The sequence below is a fragment of the Aythya ferina genome (genome assembly GCF_964211825.1).
Source record: "Aythya ferina genome assembly, chromosome: Z".
Taxonomy (NCBI): Eukaryota; Metazoa; Chordata; class Aves; order Anseriformes; family Anatidae; genus Aythya; species Aythya ferina.
Window position 1 is genome coordinate 34,903,528 of NC_140299.1, and position 24,846 is coordinate 34,928,373.

Consider the following 24,846-nt stretch of genomic DNA (forward strand, 5'->3'; position numbering starts at 1 on the left):
GCTAAAATAAAAAAAAAAAAATCAACCATGCTGAAGCAGAAGCACATAGGTATTAGGAGGACTTATAAAGTATTCATTTAGCTAAAATATATGTTATATCTTTATATAAGAGATAAGTCTATAGGATGTATGTAAGAAATAAGTCAAAGCCAGGAAGTGATGATATTTATTCAAAACTTTAAAATTTGGAAGAATTTAGAGCCTTTTGGATTACTTAAAATTCTAATGAGACTGAAGTGGTGGGAGGAAAGACAAGGAAGAGAGAGACCTTGTTGTTGCCGCTGTTAAGTTATGTCATAGAATAATTCAGATTGGAAGGCATCATAGAAGATCTTTACTTCAACCTTCTTCTCAAATCAGGATCAGCTATGAAATCAGGTTGTTAAGGGCCTCAACCAGTAAAATCTTGAACACCTCCAAGAACGGAGATTGCACAAGCTTTCTGGGAGTCTGCTACATTTCTTGACTGCCATTATGGTAGAAAAAAGTTTATCCGACTTTCTCCTTTGAACCTTTTCTGATGCAATTTGTGACTGCTGTCTCTTGTCCTCCAGCCATACATTACAGTGATGAGACTGTAATGTCTCAGTCTTCTTGATAACCTAAAGATATTGTAGGGGTCTGTTATGCTCCCTGAAGTCATCTTTTCTCCAGGATGAATATATCAAGTTCCCTCAGTTCTTACATGGCATGTTCTCTAGCCCCTGATCATTCTGGTGGTATTCATTGGAGCTCATTCCAGTTTATTATTAACTTTTTTTCTTGTGCTGCTATTAGTTCTCTACTAAAATGCTATGCTGCTGATTTGTGGCTAGCTTGCTGTCTGACAGGTCTTTTTGGGCAGAGCTGCTCCCAAACTGGTTATCAGCCACATTGCTTCACGGGGGCTCTTCTGTCCCAAACTCTGAACTTCCATGAGCTACTGTTGAATTTCAGAAGCTTCATGTTGTTGTGCTCCTCCTGCCTATATAGGTTCTTCCTAGTGTATCAGTTTTGTTGTGTTGTGTCCCCCCCCGGCCGAGTTCAGTGTTATCTGCAAAATTGATGAAATGGCACTCTTGGCCTAATCCACGTGATTGATGAAGATGTTAAACAGACTGTAGTATACACTCCTACAGTATCCAACAGTAGTTACCAGCCACTACTATCTAACCTTTTTTATTTTTAATCTATGTGGTAGTCTGTGTATCTAGACTGTGAATTCCTAATTTGGCTATAAAAATACTATGAGGCAGTGTCAAAAGTTTTGCTAGAATTGAGTTAAACATCATCCACTATACTCCTTTTGTCAACAACTCAATTTGTTCTATTACGGAATGTAACTGGGTTGGTCAGACATGATTTAACCATGGTAAATCCTCAGTGACTGATTCCTGGTCATCTTTTTCTCTTTCATGAGCCCAGAAATTTGTTTCAGGAGGAATTGGTCTGTTATCTTCCTTTTACATGTGAGGCTAACTGGTCTGTAGTTTCATGGCTGGTTCTTTTGCACTTATCTGAGTACAGGTGTGATATTTGCCTTTCTCCAGTTGCCAGGGACCTCCCTGACCTCCCTGATCTCTATGACCTTTCAAGGGTAATAATGAGAAGCCTAACTATGACACTGGCCAGCTCTGTCAACACATCTGAATGCAGATGTGCTGATGTCTTCAATTTCTATGTATTCAGTTTTCACAAGTAATCCCGGACTCAATCCTCATCTGCTGCTAGCAGTTGTTTGAACCCTGTGGACAAGCATGTTTTCTTTCCTACCACAATACAATGGTAAAATCTCTTTTTCTCCTTGTCATCCTCTACAAACGTAAGTTCCAAGTGAGCTTTGGCTCTTCTGACATCTTGCACACATGCATAAGCAATCTTTCTAAATTCCTCCTTGCATTTGTATTCCTGCTTCTGTCTCCTGCATGTTGTTTGGCCTTGCAGCTCTTATGAGCTGCCTGCTTAGCCATGCCACAGTCTGTTTGTATGTTTGTTTTCATGAGTACCAGGAAGGACAGTTCTAGCAGAAGAATATTTTAAAGCTTTGGATGAATCTGCTGGTGGAAAAATCTAAAGTCATGCCATTCTGAGAAGAATATAGTCAGGAATGTGGAAACATTAGAAGTGAGGTTTTTACATGAAAACAAACTTGTTGATTAAGCAAGACTTGGCATGGTGTTTCTGAAGAGGGCTACCGTGCTAATTAAGTTTTGATGAATTATGTTTATTACGTGTAATTTGGAGTCCATATCAAAATGATCAAGTAAAGTTATGGCTGGAAGCTTAGTAGAAACAGTAGTAATTGAAAAAACTTCTCTGAAAAAAAAAAAGGTAGGACTTTTTCAGTTGAAAAAATAGTGTGTGGCTTCAGAAGCCTTACAATGTGTAAACATCATATGTGCCACATCTGTTGATTATATTTAAAAGTATATAGTGTAGTTCACAAAAGTATTTTTGATTAATAAGTGTTCTAATGCTGAAACTTTCCAGATTAAAAAGAGAGTATTTCTCCACAAACAAGCAAATGAACGAGAAGATTGAGGAAAAGAAAAAGGTAATTAAAGATCTCTCTGAGAGACTACAGGATAATGAAAAAACTCGCAGAGAATTACAAGAGGAACTTGCAATGGTAAGACAAAAGGCCTGTGGCACTTGTTACGTAGGGGTTTTTCAACATACTGTAAAAATGCATTTGCTTTGCTGAGCAGTGCAAGAACTCCATTATTACTCTAATCTTACTCATATTACTTTTTTTTTTTTTTTTTTTTTTTTTTTAACATGAATAAATGTAGCTAATACACTGGAGAAGCTAAATTGAAAATGTACCTCAAGTGTTCTGCTGAGTATTTAACTGAAGAGCTTTTGCAGAAAACAGCTATTTTAAAAGAGTAGCTATACGAATTTAACTTGTGTTTACATTCCTAGAAAAGGCAGCAATTTGTAGAAACAGATTATGGTTCCTTGTAGGGAATATTATATCTTTGTACCTAGCCCTTTTTCATATACAAGCTTCATTAGGTACCATTGTATGTACACACATTTATTTCACACATCTTGTTTTTACTGCAACATTTGACTATAAATATGCTTGTTTGAAGGTGACAAAGCAGAGGGGATTTTTTTTTTTCTTTTGATGTGGATTTGGCATGTGGGATGTATTTTACTGTGTTACTTTCTGAAATCTTTCTTTTTTATGTGACCAACTGGGGCCTTCCCTCTGTTTCTACTCACCCCAAGTCTGAATAACGATTTTCCCATCCTGTTGCATAGCAGCAGGGACAAAACACGTATCTTAGGCATTATCTATAAAACCTTCTCTCTTTCAACTGTGTAGTAGCATTTGCAATCCGATGTAAACTTTTTTTTTAATACTGGGCTGCAAATTTCTTCCTTTTCCATCTCCTGGAGCTGTGAGTTAATGTAAATGCAGTCAATTCCCTGCTGCTGGCAGTTACAGCAGCAGTGAACAGGAGCAGAGGCCTGCAGCAGAGAGGATCTGCAGACTTATTGCTGTCGTCTGTTCAGCTTATCTGAAAACCAAAGATATTTTAAAAGGTTACATGTTCACAGTCTGTAAACAAAAACATGAACAAGTAGACTTGAATTATAGTTTCCTTGACTATGGATAATCAAATAGGTGAAAATTGTAAGTAAGAACTGAATTGGAAAAGAAACCTGTAAGCCTTTTGGAGTGAAATTGCTGAAGGGTTCTCCATCATGAATGTTAAAGTCAGTATTGGGTGTGATTTCTGTAAAAATCTTATAATCTTTAGTTCAGACAAGAGTTAGTTCATAGAGATCTGTAGCATGCATTTATAAATGAAATCTGTTTTAAGTAACTGGGATCAGATGACTCTGTCCTCTGACGGATGATAGATCTTTTGTATGTCAGTCTTTGCTCTTGCCAATGTTTTAGTGTATTTGGATTCTCATTTCAAAATTACATTGATTGGCCATTCTTCCAGTAACTACAAAATTAGTGTGTATGAATGGCAAAGCATTCACCTATTCAGTGAATTTAGGTTTTGTCATAGAGCTGATTACTAGTTTCAATTGATTCATGCCAAATGATTAATCTTACTTTTTATTTTATTTTATTTTATTTTGGAATTATTCCATACATTGTCTTAATATTCAGTTCTCATGCAGATTGGTAACCAATAAATGATAAACAAATCAAAAAACCCTTCTTCCTTCTGGGAGAATCACAGCTTCTTCCCTGCAAGAAGAAGTGTATTAACAGACATTTGCTGGCCTAGTTAACCTGGAAAAGTCATCTTACATGGCACCAAAGGAGTAAGAAGATAGAAAAGCAACTGTCTCCCTTTACTACTGTCAATAATGATTAGTATGCATTCATATGAAATATATGTTCAATATCACATATTTCTACTGTGAACATTAGAGACTTCATAGATGTCTCTGTGATACAAGTTTTCCTTTTTGTGTTTTATGTAGTAAAATTTATGCTGTATTTGACAAAAATTCAGGACAAAATTCTAGTTTTAGTTAAGGTTTCTGGTAATGGCAAAAATATTAAACAGTGTATTCAAAATGAACATTACAGAAAGGTAAAAAGTAGAATAGATTGTCTTGGTTAAAAGAAGGGTCTTGTTCATAGAGCTGGTTGTTTTAATTTTTACAGTGGAGTGATTTCAAACCAGAGGACTGTCTTGAACAGGTAATAAAAACACTCATTTTCTGTGGAGTTGCATTAAAGGTTCCCTCTGGGATTAGGTTTTTATCACCTTGGATGGCTTTGTATTTTTCCTGAAGACTTGCTGTATTTGTTTGAGAAGCAGGAGTGGCTGTGTGTGGTCTTGTTTATTCAGTCTGGGCAACTTTTTTTTTTTTTTTTTCCCCAGAAATGTAAAAGAAGTCTCTAGCAAAAACTGAGTATACATGTAGATAGCATTTCACATGCATTCACATTATCAGACACATACTAAAATTGTGTGGACATGTGTTCTCTTCCCTTCGTTTTCTGATCCTGCTTTCCTGATCTGTTCATTACTTTCCTATGTTTTATACTACCATTAGACATCCTGTCGTTTCCACTCCAGTCTCATAATCTTATATTGGTTTCTCACTATACTGCTATAATACAGGTTAACATTTTTGTTTGTAAAATGTTTTTGGAAATATAATCAAACCAGTGAAGGCTGTTTGTTTTTAGAGAAACAGACTTAACGCAGGGACCAAATACATTCTTTGGAAACTTTTTATATCAAAAAAAACATTTTTTTTTTTTTATGGCTCAGTTGAATGTATAGTAAAGTAGTTACACTGCTTTTAATTTTAAATATCAGCATGTGGCAGAAGTTTGCCAGAAATTTGCATGGATCAAATGTGATAGAATCTGTTGGTATCAAACAAAACTGCTTATGAGTGTTCAGCATGAGCAGGCTCTCAAGATTTCCATTGTGTTTTTACTGAGGAAATTGGTCTCAAGCTTGTCATTATTTCCAGCTAGGGTTTTTAAAAATTTTAGCTTGAAGAACAGGAATTTGGAAGAATGGCCATTGTGATTCAGATCTTGTTTTAAATTGAAACAGTCCCAGCTGTATTCCTGCCCCATGGAAAGAATAAGCGGTGTCTTGAATAGGTTTTAAAGTTACTCAGGGTATTTACATTTCTGGCACCTAGTAGTGGATGAGTACTAATTCTTAGTACCAGACAAGAGGGAGACGTTGAACCTTTATTTTATGAGAAATGTATATTGAAATTTGGGGAACTTGCCAATTCACCAGAATGCATATTAGGAAATTGCAGTCATTAAGAATAGTGTATTTTAGTGTAAATTTCTTTAATCTGGATGTATTGTGTATTCATTTCCTTCCCCTTGTATAGACACTATCAGGAGTAGTATAATTGTATAATTAGTGTATAAGTAGTGTAATAGATTACACCCAGACTCTTTTGCCTTGTGGCATATAAATCTTTCCCTTCCAGACATGCATGCAGTCATGTGGTGTATATATTTAGGCTGTCTGTAATAGCCCTGTAGGTTATTGCAAGCTGAAAGTCAGGACAGGAGTATTTGAGAATCTAGTTCATGTACATTGGCAGTAACTGTTGTTGTTTAGTAGTAGTCTCTCAACTATCTATTGAACAGACAATGAAACACCCTGAATATTATGATTGTTCTACAAATTCTGTGGAATAGGATCTGGTACTCAATGGCAAAGATTAACTGTGAACAGTTTTTTGTTTCAATTAAACACAAACAAACAAAAAAAGCAACACAGAAGACAGAGGCCCAGTCTTCATTAATTTTGTGCTAAGGATTGTTAAATGCTGTATCACCTTCTTTTGTGTTCTTGTTTTACTTGCCTTAACTCAAGTGTTCCTTCATCTGTTGTTGTCCCAGTTTAAGAAGACCGATCAGTTTGATAAATCCCATTGATGACAAGCATATGTTTAAATGATCTTCTACAAAGAAATCAATTTCATAAGTTATTCTGGAGATGTCACTCAAACTGTGATGTCCCAGTGTTTGAAGACAGGCATCTAAGAAGTGCTTTTGAAGTTGCCAATTTTTGAAAAAAAAACACCTGACTTAAACAACCAAAAAAGCCTGAAGAGAAACTCTTACAAAATTCTCTTCTACCAAAAGGTTGTTGCAAACTTCTCTGTAGAAAACTACAATTGTTCTATTTAAAAATTGAGCATTTTTGATGAATTTCATTTCAGGTTATTAAAACTGAGGCACAAAATCTCTTGAGAAATTGTATTTAATTTACCCGTGACCAGGCATGTTTTAAAGACTACTCTACAAACTTTCAAAAATTTTAGCTAATACGAGAAAATAAATAAAATGTGAAGTATTTAATAGCTACTTAACTTGAACAAAAATAAAGAGTACCCTAAAGAACTATATTGTTGGGGATTGGAGGAATTGTTTTGTTTATGATATAGTTCATGCTTGGTTGCTAAAAAACTGTGCCGCTGTTCTGCAATACAGAACATCACTCAGGTAAAACCAATTTTTTGTTTATTGTGGAGCAGCCTTCTGGAGCTATTTCTGTAACTGATTTGCTTTGGTCATGCTTGGTCACTGCATTCTGATTATTTTATAAAGCATTTACCCAAATGCTTTTCAAGGAGTAGCTGAACACGCTGCTTCTTAGTGACTGTGTGACTATGTCTAGCTTTGGCACATGCTCTGACATCAACAGATTTCACTTGGACTGCGCACTAAGTGACTGAATTAGTCTGTTTGCAGTAGAGCCACACAGAAAATCCCTGCAACTGCAAATAAAACAGGCAATGCTCCTGAGAAGATCCCTCATGGAATAATGACAATAGATTGCAGGACAGGACCCCAGTTCCTTGTTTGATAATCTGGAGTTTTTGTTTAGTTAGTTCTGAAAGAGCCTCAGACTCCTGCGTACATGTTTATTCTTAAGTAGTATTGAGCTTGATATGCACACATTTGCAGAATCAGGTCACATGGGCTCTTCTTGAAGCGTGTATAGTAGGGTTTATGTTTACTTCGTTCAACATCAGAGTTCACTCTTAGAAAATCCTAAAAACAAAGACCACAATATAAATCAAAAAAGAAAACAAACAAACAAAAACAAACAAACAGACAAACAATGGGACTTAATTTTGGTTCTGGAGCAGGTGATGGAATGATACCAAACTAGGAGACTATAGATGAGAGTACCGCTGCAACCGTGGTGGTAGGGAGTTGCCCAGATAAGTGCAAATAGCCTGCCTCTGAAAGGTTATTGTAATTCTGTCAGTGGGTGAAATAATTTATACAAGTAGTAGGTTTTCCTAATAGTTCCAGTTATTCTTACTTAAAGATTTGTAGCATTTGGAAGAATTTTCCCCTGGTTGGAGCCTACAATACTTGTAATAAAAAATACTTGGCTTCTATTTAACGTCTTGAAAAACGCACTTGTGTTTTTAGATGTTTATGTAAATATATAGTGAAATACATTCTTCTGCCAGAACCTCTTCTGTTCTCAAGAGATGTTGTGCAATACTAAGAGCCTTCTTAATGATACGAGGCTTGACTTGGGAAAGGGGCTATAATCCAGCATATATTCTGAGTTCAGTAAGTATGATTTTGCTGCCATATTATTTGGTTTCTAGCCTCCCAGTCTGAATATTTTGGAGGGGGAGAATTGTGTTTGGGAGGGATAGGAAATATTCAATATAAGTTTGGAGAATTTAAAATTCTCAAGTGATTTTCATGCATTCACTTGGGCTTTTTGAAATTAGACATGATAGTGGAAGTATTATTTGCTTCAACCAGACTATCCTTTCATTTTTCCCTGTGGGTACCTTCCTTTCAGAATAATCACACAGAATGGCAGAGTCACTGATGCTGGCAGGCATCACTGGAGATCATCTAATCCACCCCCTGTTCAGAGCAAGGTCAGCTACAATAGGTTTTTCAGTACTGTGTCCAGCTGGATTTTGAATATCTCCAAGGACTGAAGCTACACAATGACTTTGGACAGTCTGTTCTAGTGTATGACCATCCTCACAGTAAATTTTTTTTTTTTTATTGTATATAAATGGAATTTCTTGTAGTTTAGTTTGTGTATTGCCTCTTGTCCAGTGACTAAGCACCACAGAGGAGTCTGGCTTCCTTTTCTCCACATCTTCTCATCAGGTGCTTACATACATTGTAAGTCCACCTGAGCCTTCTCCCCTCTAGGATAAACAGTCCCAGCTCTCTTTGCCTCTCCTTGTATTACAGTTTTACCAGTGTCATCTTTGGCCCTTTGTCTTTTTCTACTCAGACTCAGGGCTGAGTATAGGTGAAGGTATCACTTCCCCTCAACTTGCTGGTGACGACTTTGTAGTGCAGCTCAGGATACTGGTGGCCTTCTTTGCCTCAAACACGCATTGCTATCTCATGGTCACTTGACCACAAGTTGGTTTCCAGTCTGTGCTGCCATGGGGAAGTGCATCTTCCCCAGGTGCAGGACTTTGCACTTACCTTTTTTTTTTGCACTTCCTAATGTTCCTGTTGGCCCATTTCTCCAGTAGCTGCAGGTCCTTTTGAATGGTAGGAAAATCCATCTGGTGATTCAGTCAATTCTTCCACTTTTCTACTGAAAACCTGCTGAGGGTGCACTCTGACCATCATCCCAGTCATTAATGAAGATGTTAAACAGCATCAGCTCTACTTCTTACTCCACTGGGATACCAGCCACACCAGCTTTGTGCCACTGCTCACAACCCTTTGCCTGCTTACAGCCCCACAAGCCGGTTTAAAATCTTTCTCATTGTACAGTTATCTATCCAATATTTCATCACTTTATCTATGATGATGTTATGGGAGGCAATGTCTAAAGACTTACTAAAGTCAAGATAAATGACGTGACGTTTCCCCTCAACCTTCAAGACATTTGTCTCATTGTCGAAGGCTGTCAGGTTAGTTAAGCTGGATTTCCTCTTTGTATGTCCATGTTCAGTACTACTGATCACCTTCTTGTCTTTCATGTATATGGAAATGGTTTTCCAAATTACTTATTTATCACCTTCTCAAGGATCAGTGTGAGGCCAACTTGCCTGAAGTTCCCTGGATCCTCTTTCCCGCCCTTTCTGAAGACAGGAGTGATCTTTGCTTTCTTGCAGTCCTCAGGAACCTCCCATGATCACCAGCGTATTTCAAAGACAGTTTAGAGTGGCCTGACAATGACATTGGCCTACTTGCTCAGCTCTTGTGAGTACATGCCATCAGGTCACACAGGTGCATTCAGTTAGTTCAAATGTTTCCTAACCTGGTCTTCCACCACTGAGAGTAAATCATCTTGGTCCAGGCTTTACAACTGGTCTCAGGGAACTGAGATTCATGGAGGCAGGTCTTGTGCACTGAGGTGAACAAGGCGTTGAGAAGGCCTTTCTTGTGTCCTCATCACCAGATCTCCTTCCCCAGTCAGTAGCAGGCCCACATTTTGCCCAGTGTTCCTTTTGCTAGGGATTTTTGTGAAGATACCTTTACTTCTGCCTTTTTTATGCCTTGCTAGATTCAAGTCTAGGTGGATTTTAGCTTTTCTAAGCTCAGTCCTCTATGCTTTGACAGTGTCTTTGTATTTCTTCCAGGTCACCTGTCCCCACTTCCACCTTCTGTGTGCTTCCTTTATATATTTGAATTTACCTGGGAGGTCCTTGTTCGTTCTTGGAGGTTTTCTGTTGCCTTCGATTTTCAAAGATCACCTCCAAGCTCAAGAATGGTCAGTCCTGATGAGCATGAAGTGAAGACAAGTCAGCAAAAGGCTTACTTTACAAGTGGTCTTTCACCTCATAAGGGCTGGGAAGCAAACCATCCTTATGTAAAGGCTTTAGCACTTTGTCACCGAATTTCCCTTTTGAAGTAATCTAGGGAACGTTCGTACAAGTATTCACACAGGAATGACATCCCCTAACGCAAACATGATGATGGATGGAGGTGCTGGAAGAGAAGTAATCTCATCTGCTCGAATAGTTGGATCTGGCAGAGATCTTTCAGCAGCTGCAACTGATTATATTTGACTTCTACACTCTAGTGGACTCCATTTCCCCTTTCAAAGCAGAGTTATATATGCTCTCTGTGTTTGTTCGTCTTTAAGAAAAGAAAACTAAGGAAGTTACAGCTACTGCCATGAACTATCAGATGGGTGCTTTTGGAGAAGACTGAGCTATGCTCTTGTTAGATTTGTGCAGTGCAAGTATGAGAGCAAACAGAAGTTTTAGAAAGGGAAATTCTAACTACCTGTAAGGGGAAAAAAAAAAAAATGCAACAAAAAACACTTCACAGTGAAGATTGTGAGCTATTGGAACAGGTTGCCTGGAGGGGTTGTCGAATCTCTGTCCTTGAGGATACTCCAAACTTGACTGGACAGTGCTCTGAGCAACCTAACCTGACTTCAAGTATGGCCCTGCTTTGAGTGGGGAGTGGGTCCAGATGACCTCCAGAGATCCTGTCAGTTTAAATTATTCCATGATTTTATGACTCTACGCATTCTTATTAGATACCTGTCAGTGAGACATAAGAAGTTAGATCGATATGTTCAGACCCTTTTGTACTCTTATCCAGTGGCTGGGTTTCCTACGCTGTAGTTCACAGTATTCATTTCTAATAATGGGAGAGAGTGATTGAAAATGGGAGTTAGAAAGGAAGGATACAATTTTTTTTGCAGCAGAAGTGTGGAGAAACTGGCTAGTCTAAAGAATTTTGCTTTGATCTTTATTGCTGTTGAAAAACAGAGACTGAAATTGGTTTAGAGAGTATGGACGCAGTTAGCAAATAAAGCACAGAGCAGTAGTGAAGACTAAATAAACTGCAATATACTGTTTAAATTGTGGTAAATTAACTAAACCAAATGAAAACATTGGATTAGGAGAGAGAAAAAGAATTCTCACATCTGAATTTTTCACGGGAAAGGGTTTTTCTGGGAAGATTTAGTTTGCTTTTGTCTGTGCTGGAGTGCTTTATATAAAAAAAGAGTATTTATTCTACAATGATGCTGATCATGTTGTTAACTTATCTGTAATAACTGAGGTCTCTGAGATTATATCAGTACAGGACAGTAATGAATTTACTATATTTGCATCCTGTAAACTATTTTTACTGGATTTCAGCAAATACAATCTCTCTCTACATAGAAAATTTTATAGACTAAAAATTAAAACTTTCTTATTTTTAAATATATAGAAGTGGTTTGGAAATTCTTTATGAAGTGAGTACAAACTCACACAAGGAAAGGCGTGTAAATGCTACAGGGGACCTAACATTGAAATACACACATGAATAATATATTAGTTGATATACAGTACATATAATTAAAATTGAAAGAGCAAAGCAAATTTATAAAATATTTAAACTGAATAGTGAAGAACACTGCAGAGAATTAAATAAGTCTTTCTTTCTTTCTTTCTTTTTCTTTCTTTTTTTTTTTTTTTTTGCCTGCCAGTTATACACTACCAGTATGTAGCAGTAGCAGTTTTCTTAGGGAGGATGTTTCCCACACTTAAGAAATTGACTGGGTCTTTACATGTGCAGTGAAGCATAATTAAAGCAATAGTTTATAGATATGGTACAAAACAGTAGGATTTTTCTCAGTGCAAAGAGGGTAAACGTCCGTAACAAAGTAGAAGTGGAAATTAGTCAAATAAGTATTAGAATTTAGAATAAAACTGAATAATTAAAAATAATTAGTTTGAACATAACATCTTTGAACATAACCTTTGACATATTTGAACATAAACCTAGTTATAAGAAAATTATGAAAAAAATTTAAATCTAGTTTACTTTTTTTTTTTTTTTAAACTTGTGAGTTGTAACACACTCTGTCAATGATCATCTAAAATTATACTTTTCTTTTTAGAAGTCAAAGCTACATATGTCCAACAGGATGTTGGTCTTATCTGGAATTACAGAAGCATCTGTAATAGCAGTCTTTGAAAGCTGCAAGTTTTAATATTGGATATAAATTGAAAGAATTATATGATACAGTCTATATTATTGCATTGATTAAAAACTCTGCTATAATACCATTCTACCCTCAATATAAAAAGTGTTTTAATTTGAACATAAGCTGCACTTAACAGCTTTCTTTAAGAAAATTCAATGCTAGAAGCTGAAAGGCTCTGCTGCTTTACATTCCATTCATAGGGAGAAGTTTCTGAGGTTGAGGAAATAACTATCAAGCTTGGAAGATATTAACAATTGAAGTAGGCAGGTTTGCAATGAGAATAGGTGTGGGGTTTGACAGAGTGCCAAATCATGAATTTCTAGACTGTCTGCCAGTAGTTTGGTGTCTTTCTGGATGCCCTTGTAGGGTATAACAATAGATTTCATTGCTTGCATATTGCTTCATGGGCAGCAGTTGATCATCATTCATTAAGATATTTTTAAAGCAGAAGGTCTTCTAGACCAATTCTTATTTTTGTTTTGACTATCTGAAGCCTTATCTTCTATTTTAAATGTGTTTCAAGTTTCCATGAAACCCTGTTAATTATTTGTGGCATTAGCTCATTTGACTCAGGAAAAGAAGTGTTAAAAGTATAACATGAATCTAAATGTAAAAGACAATAAAAATACCATGATCTGTATTGCTTATGTTTACTATTTTAATGGATTTCTTTTTCCTCCTCTTCTCCTGTCTGTCTCTCCTGTCAAATAAAGGCCAAGAAACACCAGGTCTTTCTAACAGAGACGTATGAAAACAACATGAGAGAGCTGGAGTTACTCTTGGACAGCTTTGCTATGTCAGGCCAGCGGACAGCAGGTTAGTTGAAGGTATAAAATGACAGATGCATCTGTCAATGTTCCAAAGTCACTACATTGTGGGAATTCTGCAGATGCCTCTTGCATTCCCTCTTCTCAACATGCTTTGATTTGATGACATGATAAGAGCAGTTCTCACAGCAGTCAAATGGCCTTCCTAGCTGAGAAAGGGTGACGGAATGTGGACCTGCTGTTGTCAGCCCAGAGCTTGATTTACAAATGCTGGGGTGTATATGATCGGTCAGAAAAGGGCTCACTTGCTGTGCTCTAAATCCAACTGAGAAAAAAGTCCTTACAGTATACCTGCAAAGGGAACAGATGTTTTGCCTGAACTGAGCCAAATTCTCAGGCAACCTTCAGCAACTTAAAGGTCATATATTCAAAAAGGTTGTGTAGGACACATGATATAACACAATACTTTTTGCTGTTGAGTGTGCACTAGTATTGTATTGCATTCATTGCGTTCATTTGATCTAATACAATTATTTTTCTCTTCTAATTATAACGAATTGCAAGTTAGTAGTTGTCAGTCAACAAACTGCTGCATGCATAAACATGTGAAATTGTGGCTAACAAACAGAATTTTAACATAAAAGCTTGCGATCTTTTTTAAAGGGTGAAAACAATACACTTTTCTCATTTGAAATGTTCATTTAACGCTATGTATACAAAAAATTCTCCATGTGACTTTCTGTTAGAAAGTCCTATGCTAGACACAAAAAGCTTCCAGTTTACAGAGCAAATAAACTGGAAACAACAACAACAAATGAAACAAAACAAAACCAGATCAAAAGTTTCTTAAAGGGCAAATTAATTTATTTGATTTAAATTGTGATGACAAGTTTCTGCAATGTTTAGCACCAATAGACATAAAAGGTGGTATAACACCTTTAAGGAAAGATACACATATAAATTAAGATTTTTTTTAAGGCCTAGTACTGTTAAAATAGAGTAAAGGAACTTCCTAGAAATTCTGTTGTTCTCAAAGGCCTAGCCTTGCATATGTGATAAATTGGTTTCTTCATATGGGCTATATAACTTTTATTTGGGAGCTGGTATCACTCTTATTCTGTAATTGTAAGTGTAATTCGTGTGGGTAATACCTATAGGTTTACTGCAGATATGTCAGACTGAAAAGCTCTTTAAATCTGTATGTTTTCCTCAATCTTGCAAAGTTCCACATGCCCAGAGGGGATACTGCAATTCTGGAGGGAGCTGGATGCTGCTGCCAAAGTGCAGTTCCAAAGTAGTAATTGTCTTTTGGGTAGGTTTTCTGTTCTCCCTCGTGATAAACTTCGCAGAGAACAGCTTTAACCTGTCTCACAGCTTTAACCTATCTTATTAGGGATTTGGTAACTTCAGTATTAATTTGCTTTTGTTGTTTGAGGTAAACTTCGAAAGATCTTATTTAAAGGGATCTTTTTTTAAGCTTCAGTGTCTCTGTAGAGGCTTAGTTGTGGAAGAAAGTCAAATTTAGCGCTGCTGTAGATTGAGTCTTTAATAATGAAGTGGATGTTGACGACTATATTTGTTCTACATGTTCAGTATGCTTTTAAAGTGTGAAACTTAACATTTTTAATGCTCTCAGCTTAATGTGTTACTCTTAGGAATTTATTATCTAACAATATCATTTTTCAAGAAAAATGTCTTATTTGAAATGGATACACCTTGATGCCAGTAAAAGTCAAAATCATTGGTAAATCTTCATAGTTTAATTAGCAGAAGTGGGGAATTGATGCTACATGAGCCACAGTTGACTGGACAGTCTTCCTTGTTTTGATTTTTTTTTTCTTTAAACTTTCAATTCCAGTGGTCAAGAAAGTGGCCTTAAAAATCTGTCAATATAAAGGCTCCAGACCCTTCATTTAAGTGCTGATAGTTGCTGTGCTTTTGGAGCTATCCAGGAAAAAGAGAAGAAGACTTTATATTTATCAGATTGAAAGAAATTAAAACAAAATAAATCTTTATACATTCCAAACTAAGAAGCACAATCTACATCTTCCTCTTTTTAAGTGACCTTAATAAATATTTCACAGCATTGTTACTGTTACTGGCCAATTTGCATGATTTCGGTTTGTTCATATTCAGTTTGTCATATTTTGCAGTTTTTCACCTGTAGGGTGTGAGCTCAGGGAAATTTGTCTTCATTTTAAGCAAAAAAGAAAAAAAAAAAGTTGCAGTAATCTGAAAAAAAAAAAAAAAGAAAATTGTGAACTGAATATAAAGAGATAAGAGTTTTAGCTGTTTGAATAAGCTGAAAGACTGAAAGAGTAGTTTACTCATCTTTCTACCTCCTGTCAGAGTCATGTTGAACCTGGCATTTTCCCCAGATTTTTCCCCAAAACTCTTAGGTGATACTGGGCAAATGCTTCAAGTATTGTTTTCCCCCTTGTTGCTGAAGTAGGGCCTCTCCAGCAAGACAGTGCCATTTGGATTATGTTGCATGTCTCCTGCATAGCTGTATGGAAACAGACAACATTTGGCCAGTATTAAAGCTGTAGGCTTGTTTTCAGCTAATGCAGGAAGGTGGAATCTGGTATTTCTGTTGGCAGGCTGGGCTGCCTAGAAAATAAGGTTGCAGCAAAGGCAAAGAATGCCAGGATGGAAAGTTTACTGGCAAAAGTCTGTTCTTGGCAACCATGATGTAAATTAAGACAGTTCAAAGGCATGTTTTAGGGACAGCACTGGAGGTTGGGACTTCAGAAATGAAGATACATTATTTAGACAGCTTGATGAAAAATATGGATTGGAAGACAACTGCTAGATTGACTTAATGGCTATTATTTTAAATTGATGATAACTCCATGTTACAGCTTCTTTGGAGCTAGAAGTAGGGAATAACAGTATTTTTATTTTATTTTTTATTTTTATTTTTTTTCCCGTGCAGGTTCACTGCTAAGTGTTCCTACAATAGATAATAGGAAGAAATTGCTTTTGTAATTGAAAAGACAGCACTGGAGTCCTGTGCATCCTTAACTTTAGTTATGGTAAAACGGCAGTATTGTAAGGTGTTACAGATCTGTTACTTATGTCTAAAATCTGAACTTCTCACAAAAGGTCAGATTTTATGATTTTTTTCTCAGGATGATTGTATGTGTAATAAATTGCCATCTGGGACAGTTCTAAGACTCAGAGTTTTGAGTCAGGGCACTGGACTCCCATTGAGAAGATGTTGCTTTTCCCTGACTCTGTAGATGGTTAGAAACTGTGGAAAATACATGTAGCTGTCCACTGGAGGTACCTGATAAGACAGAGCAGCATTCTGTCCTAGAGATGTGCCTTATTTTTAAATTCACTTTTATGTGCATTCTTTATAAGTTCACTTTTATGCTGTAGGGCAGATTATGCTCCTGAGACTGAAAACAAATTTACAAAACTGTATTGGTTTTTCTAGGCATAACTTTGACAGAAACAGCCGGCCAGCAAGTTGAATAGAAAAGTTATTGTCCAATCTGAATAGTACTCAGCCTTACTCCATGCTTTCTGGCATTGAAGGGCTGGGAAAGAAGTCAGTAATTCATTTAAAACTTAAATTTTCAGAATGGATGTTGGCAGTATTTTCTAACTTGCATGTGTGTGCAGGTTTTCCACTAACAATAGTGTTATGTGTGGCATACAAGATGTCTCATTTTTCAGAATGTCATACTAATTAGATAATACTAACCATAGAATTATATAAAAAAAATAAAGATCTAACAACTTGGAAGTCTGTAAGGCCACCTTCTCTGACTGACAAAATTTCATTCAGGACTGAGACTGACCCAATGAAAAGACTTAGTATTTAGTATCTGATTTGACTTTATGAGCCTCTCTGGGAAAAATGATGATAATTGCACATTACTCATAACAGCTTTCTTGGAGCTAGAAGGGTAGAAGAATAGTACTTTTTTTTTTTTTTTTTTTCTTCTGTACAATAGGATCACTTCAAAATATTCATGCAGTGGGTAATGGGGAGAAGCCCTGTACATTCTTATCTCTAAGGCTTGAGGAAAAGGTGATGTTATCATTTGTTACAAAATGGATTTATAAAAGTTGCATACTAATATAAACAAAGCTGAGAAGAGGAATCTGTCAATAACTTGCTATTTTGCTGTAACACCAGAAAAAATGAGTACGTTTTTCTGGGAAATTTAATATCAGCTGACATCTTGTGACCTCTTGATCAATATAGGGTTGTTTTGCTTTCTTAGCACATTGTACTACAGGCTTTGGAATGTTCAGACTTGTTCATATGTCCCTAATTAAGGCAACCAGATCAGAAGTCTCCATCTAAAAGTTTAATAAATAAGTATAGTGTGTATATAATGGATATATCAGCTTGAAGATTTATAATTGAAACATTATGTAGGACTCTGCAGACAGATAATAATTTTTTTTTTTATTATTTCCTTTGGAATGAAATTCAAGATCATTTAAAAGGTTTTTAAGACCTCTCCAAGCATAATATAGTCATGTGATCTTTGGCTCAGTTAAGCTTTGAGTAAATGAAGTACTACATTATAATTTGCATGCTTAGTCACAACAGCAAAATAATGTCAAGAAAAGTGTAACATACTTAACTTTCAGGCAATGTGTTTTTCAAAGTGTGTTATTGTGTGGTTTTAATGTTGGCTGGTCTGACTGAATGACACAGTTTTGACCACTGTAGAAATTATATATGAGACTGCATACCAAATACATTAGGTAAAAATGTAATCCAGAATTTACAGTCCTGTATCTTGTATTAAAACTTTTATACAAATGTCTTTCAGCTGTATTTGCTATGAAAGTATGGCTATTCAGCTTTATCTTTTGTGGAAAGCAAGGCTGCTGTTCAGTGTTTTGTATTGTCACTGAAGCCCTAACTAATTTTAATATTTCTCATCCAGTGCGAGTAGTTTTCTCTCTGTGGCTTTATGGGCTTAATTTTCATTCTCTATTTTTCTTTAGGCACTTGTAAGGACAAAGATAAACCTTCAAGCTTCTCTGTCCTTGAGACTTTGAGTTGTACCTTGACAGCTTACCAGAACAAGCTGGAAGATACGTCTAATGAGGTAACACTTGCACTGTTTGGCTCTATATGTATTGCCTTCAGCCTGCAGCAGTACATACGCTTTGCTTGTAACAAAGGTCAGAAGAGAGGGAATGTTGAGCTGACAGCTTCACGTATACGAAAAGAAATAGCCTCTGTCACTACTATTTCTCTAAGCTTGCCCTATGGTAAAGTTTCACTTATATTTGGGGGGACGGGGAAAAGAGTTTTTTTTCCCATTTTTTTTTTTTTTTTTTAAATCTGTTGGGCTTATTATTTTCAATAATCATTCATGGAAATAGGTCTTCCATATCTAGGATTTCAGTTAAAAGAAGACAAGATGTAAGAGTTCGGGCAGTGTATACTACAGTACTCCTAAATATCACTTAAGACTCAACAGTCATTTGTATCAGATATGCAAATATGCATTCCCTTGTATATTTAAAAAATGGCATAATTTTCTGAGATGAGTGTGTTTATGATGAAGTCTCTACTTTTTGATGGTGTTTTGCAGTCTTTGAAGTAAAATAGTACCTTGACAGTACTTTCCTTAAGATACCTAAGATGGCAATTGATACATTTCAATTTTGGAGTCTTACCCATGAAAAAAAAGAAAAGCTTTTCATGCAGTTCTACTGACCTTTTATTTTACTGTCTAAAAAGTCACAATCTTGCATTTATTTTCTCATTTGTATTGCTAATGTGATTAAATTAATCCTCTTGGGTTTAAATGTTTTATGAATTTGTAGCTTTAAAGGCTGTAGAGAGAAGTTGACTACACTTTGTTAAAGCTTTTCTGTGCAAAATTTTAATTAGCTTATCTTTGGATAACGTTGGCAAATACAGAAGACCAAGGTGTAGTAAGACTGTAAAAATGCCAGTACTGGTTTTTCATTTCTAGGTTTTGTCTTCTGTTTTGATAAATGCGTAGTCTAGCTAGGCATTCACAATATTAAAAAAAAAAAAAAAAAAAAAAAAGTATATGAGCTTTGCCCCTCTTACAGGAAAATGCATGGTCTCCTGGAAGACCTTTGAGTTTGTTCAGTGGGCGCAAAAATAAGTGACCATGGAAACAATTATACTTTTGTAAACAGCAAGCACTGTTAGGTCTCTCCCAGTGAGATAAGAGAGCCGACGTGTATAGTCATTATGAAACTCTTCTGAGACCCAAGTCTGGAAGCTGCAGAGTAACTAGGAACATATTACCCACAGCGAATTGTTATTTGGGAGGAGGAGTGTCACGTGGTGTGCAGCACAGTTGAAAAGTCGACTCAGCAGGCTTTGGCTTAGTGATGTGCTTTGTTGTGAAACCGTGCCAGAGACAGCAGTGGGGAGACCAAGGGGGTGGCTGCTAAGAAAGCAAAGAGAGTATTCTGACAGAAAGAAGAATGAACTGTCAAGAAAAATAAATCGCAAGCAGAGCAGGACCAACTGATGACCTGCCACAAGACTTCCCAGTAGGACTGCATGTGACTGACCCTGAAGTTGTCATACAGAGCCAGAGATCACCGAGCACCTTCATGGTGCACAGAAAGGGCAGTGCTCTGTCCTTCTTGATTACCCCGTCCCCAAAGATAACACTGCTTTTGTTTTTTTGTATATTATATATGTATAGTAATAAAACTGTTTGTAATAATACAATAAAACTCAAAGGGACTATGAAGGGCACTGTGCAATAAAAATAGGATGTTTTAATACACAGCAGTAACGGTTTAGTTTTGAGTAATTATGTAGTGGTTATTTTTGTAGTGAGATTTCCAACAATACCGCACATACTGATGGAATTATTAATATACATGTACACCTGTGTGGGCATGTGAAATATACTGGTAAACTTGTAATTTGTCACCTTTAATTTACTGTGTTAATGACTAGATCAAGTGATATAGTTTGTTTGTGTGACTGAAAGTTGTATGCGTGTTTTGTTTTTGATGGAGAATAAGCTTTTGACTTTCTGTGCAGAATGTGCAGAGGCTCTAGTGCAGAGGCTAGAATATGCTTGGGGAGAGAGAAACGGCTACTAAACCGTTACTAACCGTAAAAAGACTGGAAATATTCCAACTGCAGTCTGCAGTTTACCATAATTATTTCTGAGGGTTCTGCCAGGTCTTCTGATCTGAATTTGAACAACAACAACACCAAAAAATTCAGAGTAATTTGTAAATTTTGTAAATGGGATATTTTACTTAGGAGTTGTTCCTGAATGTTCAGGTGTGAGCAGTAGCCTTCAGTGTAGTACATATCTATTTGATGTTTTATTTCAGATGAGTGTGTTACTAACCTTATCATCAGGTAACCAACAACAAAGATTATAGTGATGTGTTATTATCTTTTTTTTTTTTTTCTGAAAGTTAAGCTAGTGGTGATATGGAGCACTAAGGTGGTTGCTTCTAAAATCAAAAAAGTTGACAAGTCAACACATCTCTCTTGGGATCATTACTGCTGCTTCTTGGTATCTGACTGCTGGGCAGCACTCTGTAAAAAGCAAGAGACTGTTCTCTTAGCTGGACACTTTGTGCAAAAGGCCAGTGACTTTGCAAGCTTGTTTTCTCAAACCACTCCCCGAATCATAATTTGAACTTATTACATTTTAAACACACTTCAAAGTCTATGTTTTTGTCAGACATTTTGAGAGTTGATGGAAAAGTTAATGATGGGCTCTGTTTGGGATTTAGCCACTGCTATTTATTGTAAATCACTATGAAAGAGTTTTTAGGGCTTTTCTTTTTTTTTTTTTTTTTTTAAAAGCACATTATTCAGATTGTGGAGAGTATAAATATTGTCAAAGGAATTGAAAAAAAAATTATTATACAAAATTCTTCCTTTATATTAAAGTGATTATATAGATCTTCCGTAAGAGTCTTTTTGACCTCCGTGTTTTTTACAGCTTGGGAAAATGACGGCTTTGTGTGAAAAGATGACAAAAGAACTTGAGGTATCCAAAGAGAAGATGTATGCTTTAAGTCAAGACCTTAAGGTATGGTTTCATGAACTTAACATCAAATTTGAAAGTTCTTCAAAATGTATCCATCTGGATTTAAGTTATCTTTTCATCGTATCTGAATAAGTCTCTGAATCATTGTATTCTGTTGAGCAGACTAGTTACTCTGCAAGCTTGTGTGAAGTCATTCTATCTCATTCTGGTTACCACCTGAGTCTACATAACTGAACATTTCAATGATTGCACTTCTGAAATAATTTGAAATCTGTTTTTCAATTTGCAAAGTATTGTTTTATATTGAGATGACTTTCAGTAGTTTTTTTCTTAACTAACTGTATCTACTTTTATCAAGAAAACTAAGAATTAGGGAAGAACGTTATCTCTGTTTATGTGAACGGAGATTTTATTAAAGATGTCCATCCTTAGTTTTTGTTTATCAAAACAGACAATATATGTATGAAGCATTAGGTATACCAGTAAGATATACCTGGGAACTGGTAAAGACATTTCAGAAACCTTTTTGAATAAAGAGATTTATTTTTTTTTTTTGGCTAACATACCACTTTTGTAATGTCCTGTCTGGTTACATCAGTGGCCAAGAGAGTGAGGAAGTCCTGAGGTCATGGTTAAACTTAATGTTCCAACTGGCAGTGTATTATATTACTGCCAAAATAGAATGTCTCTACTCCCAGTGTTTCTCAGATTGTTTTGCATGGTATATACTGCTTCATCACTTCAATTTAGTCAGAGATATTTCTGCAACATTCATTAAATCTTCGTATTTGTTTATACTTGAACATCATATCCTTTCATCTGATGTGAACTTTCTTTACTAACTAGTTTATGTTCAGGACACTTATGGTTTCTGCTTCTGTTACAAGGTCTTTTTAAAGCTTAGGTGCTTTATTATTTGCAGACCCTATTGCAACAGATATGTGTACTCTTCAAGCAAAAAATGCATTTTCTGCACACAGATGGTGCTGCTTTGTATGTAGTACATACTAAGTGATTGTGTATGCACGCAGTCACTTTAAATCTTCAGTGATAAGATTTAATAAATGATTGAAAACTAGATCCACCCTGAAAAGATTTGTTAGAAACTTACTGGTGCTTTAATATTGTAATATTTTCATTAAGAGGAAGAAAAGTCATTGTCTAATGAGTTGGAAGCATCTTTACTATTATATTTTCCATATAAGCAGCTATGGTTGTATGAAAAAGAAACAATGCTTTTATTTTGACCTTTAACAAACTTTAGCAGTTCTGGAAGTCCAGTACTTGTAGGAAGGGTAAGCATGTGTATGTCAGCAATCTTTTGTCTTATAAGGGATAGTTTAATAAATTCTTTATCTTGTGAGATTTGGTATTGGTAACATGATCTTTATGACCATTTCTGATGATTAATTTCTATTCATGGTCAAACCTCCAAAGGGAGTCCTCAAATTATTATTTTTTTCCATGCAGATAAAGACTATAGTGGTTCACAGTAGCTCTGTTGTCCACCAACCTGGCTGTAATGGATCAAAGATTTACTTATGAAAAAAATCTTTCACTGTCTCAAAGACCAATTCACTCTGCGGAGGATAATTTGCATTCATGACTTCTGAATTCTCATTTGGGGAGATAACCTGGATTTTGAATTCAAAAAGATAAGTCAGTGTACCATGGAGTTTTTAACTTTCTGAGATGGATTTCTGATGCTGTCTAGTTCTAAGCTGCAGAAAAGGACTATTGCCAATTTTGAGAATCCATTATTGGTAAGATGTAGTCAGATTAGCCTGGAGTCTTCTGAACACATGGCAATGTAAATGTTTACTTCCTCAGATGCAGACGTCTAGAGTAAGGTACCAACCTTTCTGTTCTGTGTCTGTTCTACAGGAAGCACAGGATAACCTGGCTGATGCCAGTGAAGAGTTAAATCATCTGCATACTAAGTGTGCAGACAAAGAGATTTTAATAGGAGCTTTAAAAATGGAGCTACAGAATGTACAGCAGTGCTGGGAGAAGGAGAAAGTATGTGCCACAGAATCTGAAAATGAAATCCAGAAGCTTACCAGGGCTTACCAGAAGGATATGGAGGTATTACCAGAGACAAGATGACTGTCAAAAAGAGTCTTTATTTAATCTCTACTTTGTACATTTACATACATCAAATGGTTACCTTTAGACTTAACATTTATCCCCAAAATATGATTTTAAGATATGTATTTTTAAAAATGTATTTAATATCTACAAGATCTCAGGATATATTGTTTCTGCTTCCGTCTGTGTTGGAACTAATATCTTAACTCTTCCAGTATTTTGAGCTTTTGAACAACTGAAATTATTTAAACAGATACGCTCAATGAACATTTTTTCTTTCTTTCAAACTGAAAGTTAACAGGAGTGTTCTACGTTTGGAACCTACAACAGTATCATCTTCACATGTTGTTAATTACTGATTCACATAGCAATTGATAGATAGCAAATGTGGAATTGAGGTAATTTTGCATGCCTGACAAAAAACTAAAAAAATCTTATTTGTGACCTTTTAGCTCATTGTGGTGTGCTACAAGTGGGAATTGCTTAAAAAAAATCTTATCTCAGAACTGTTTTCTCTCTCTCTCCTTGTATTTGTTTACAGATGTTAATTTTCTTGCTTTATTATTTCTCCCCAGTAAAGTAGTTCTGTATTAGCAATAGCAATGATTTTCTTTATCATTGTTGTTGTGCATATTGAGCTCATTACTTCCACAAATTTGAATTTGGATGCCAACTGAGTAAAAAAGGAACATTCTTTCCACCTCCCTAGCAGTCTGGTATTTAAATAGTGTCCACATGAAGCAGCTGGAATTGTTATACACACATCAGATAATGATTAAAGTGAAGGAAACTAGAAGCCTGGTTATATTGTAAAGTCAGCATGTCTACAGCACTGTGGTTGCATTCAACATGTGTGAATTGATTTGGGGTCTTGGGATCCCTTATTTTCATGCCAAATGGATAATTATCATCCTCGGTTTATCACAGCTCAAGCAAAAATGCTATGATGGTGGCACACTGCATTTTCCTTGGGGAAATAGAAGATCTGCCAAAAATGAAGTAAAAACAAACTGAACTACTTTTTTTTTTTTTTTAAGTTAAAATACCATTAAATAATTGTGAGAAAATGCACCTAAGTGCAATGGAAAGGTCTCAGGAAGACCATAGTTCCTCAACTTAGTCATCCACAATTTCTTGATTTAAAGCTTCACTGGGGCCCCTGGCAAACAGTGGGAACCTTTCCACTGGTTTATTGACTTTGAATAAAGGCTCCGTTTCTGGCGGTTATTGAGGTACAGCTTTCTGTTGTTTTCTTAATGAAAGCTACTAAGTTGCCTATCTGTACTAGAACGATGAAGTCTGGAATTTCCTTTGCATGCAATTGTTGCTAAAGATTATGTACAATTTACATCAATTTATTATACCACTGCCTGAAGTCACTGTAAATGAATGAGATGTGGTTCGTGAAATTTAGCTGATGAAGCCATAAGCCTGTTTTGTCTAGCTATTTGGTTATACATATTCCATGCAGAATAAATTTTTGAAGGAATTTAACGTGTCAGTTGTTTGAACAGTGGTTTGTGCTGCAAAGCCAGTCAGGCTTCTGTGTGCTGTGCAGATACTGGAGGTGGGTACAGTTTCAATGTACCTGAAAGTGTT

At 36.0% G+C, this 24,846-nt stretch overlaps 1 protein-coding gene across 1 annotated transcript in view; it reads left to right on the forward strand.

The window, feature by feature from the left end:
- The window catches only part of CCDC171 (coiled-coil domain containing 171), a 177,429-nt gene that overhangs the window by 43,398 nt on the left and 109,185 nt on the right, over positions 1-24,846 (forward strand). Inside the window, 5 exon segments of the mRNA XM_084504852.1 lie at positions 2,470-2,608; positions 13,112-13,214; positions 18,143-18,246; positions 21,112-21,201; positions 23,044-23,244. Coding sequence (XP_084360978.1) covers positions 2,470-2,608; positions 13,112-13,214; positions 18,143-18,246; positions 21,112-21,201; positions 23,044-23,244 — 637 coding nt within the window.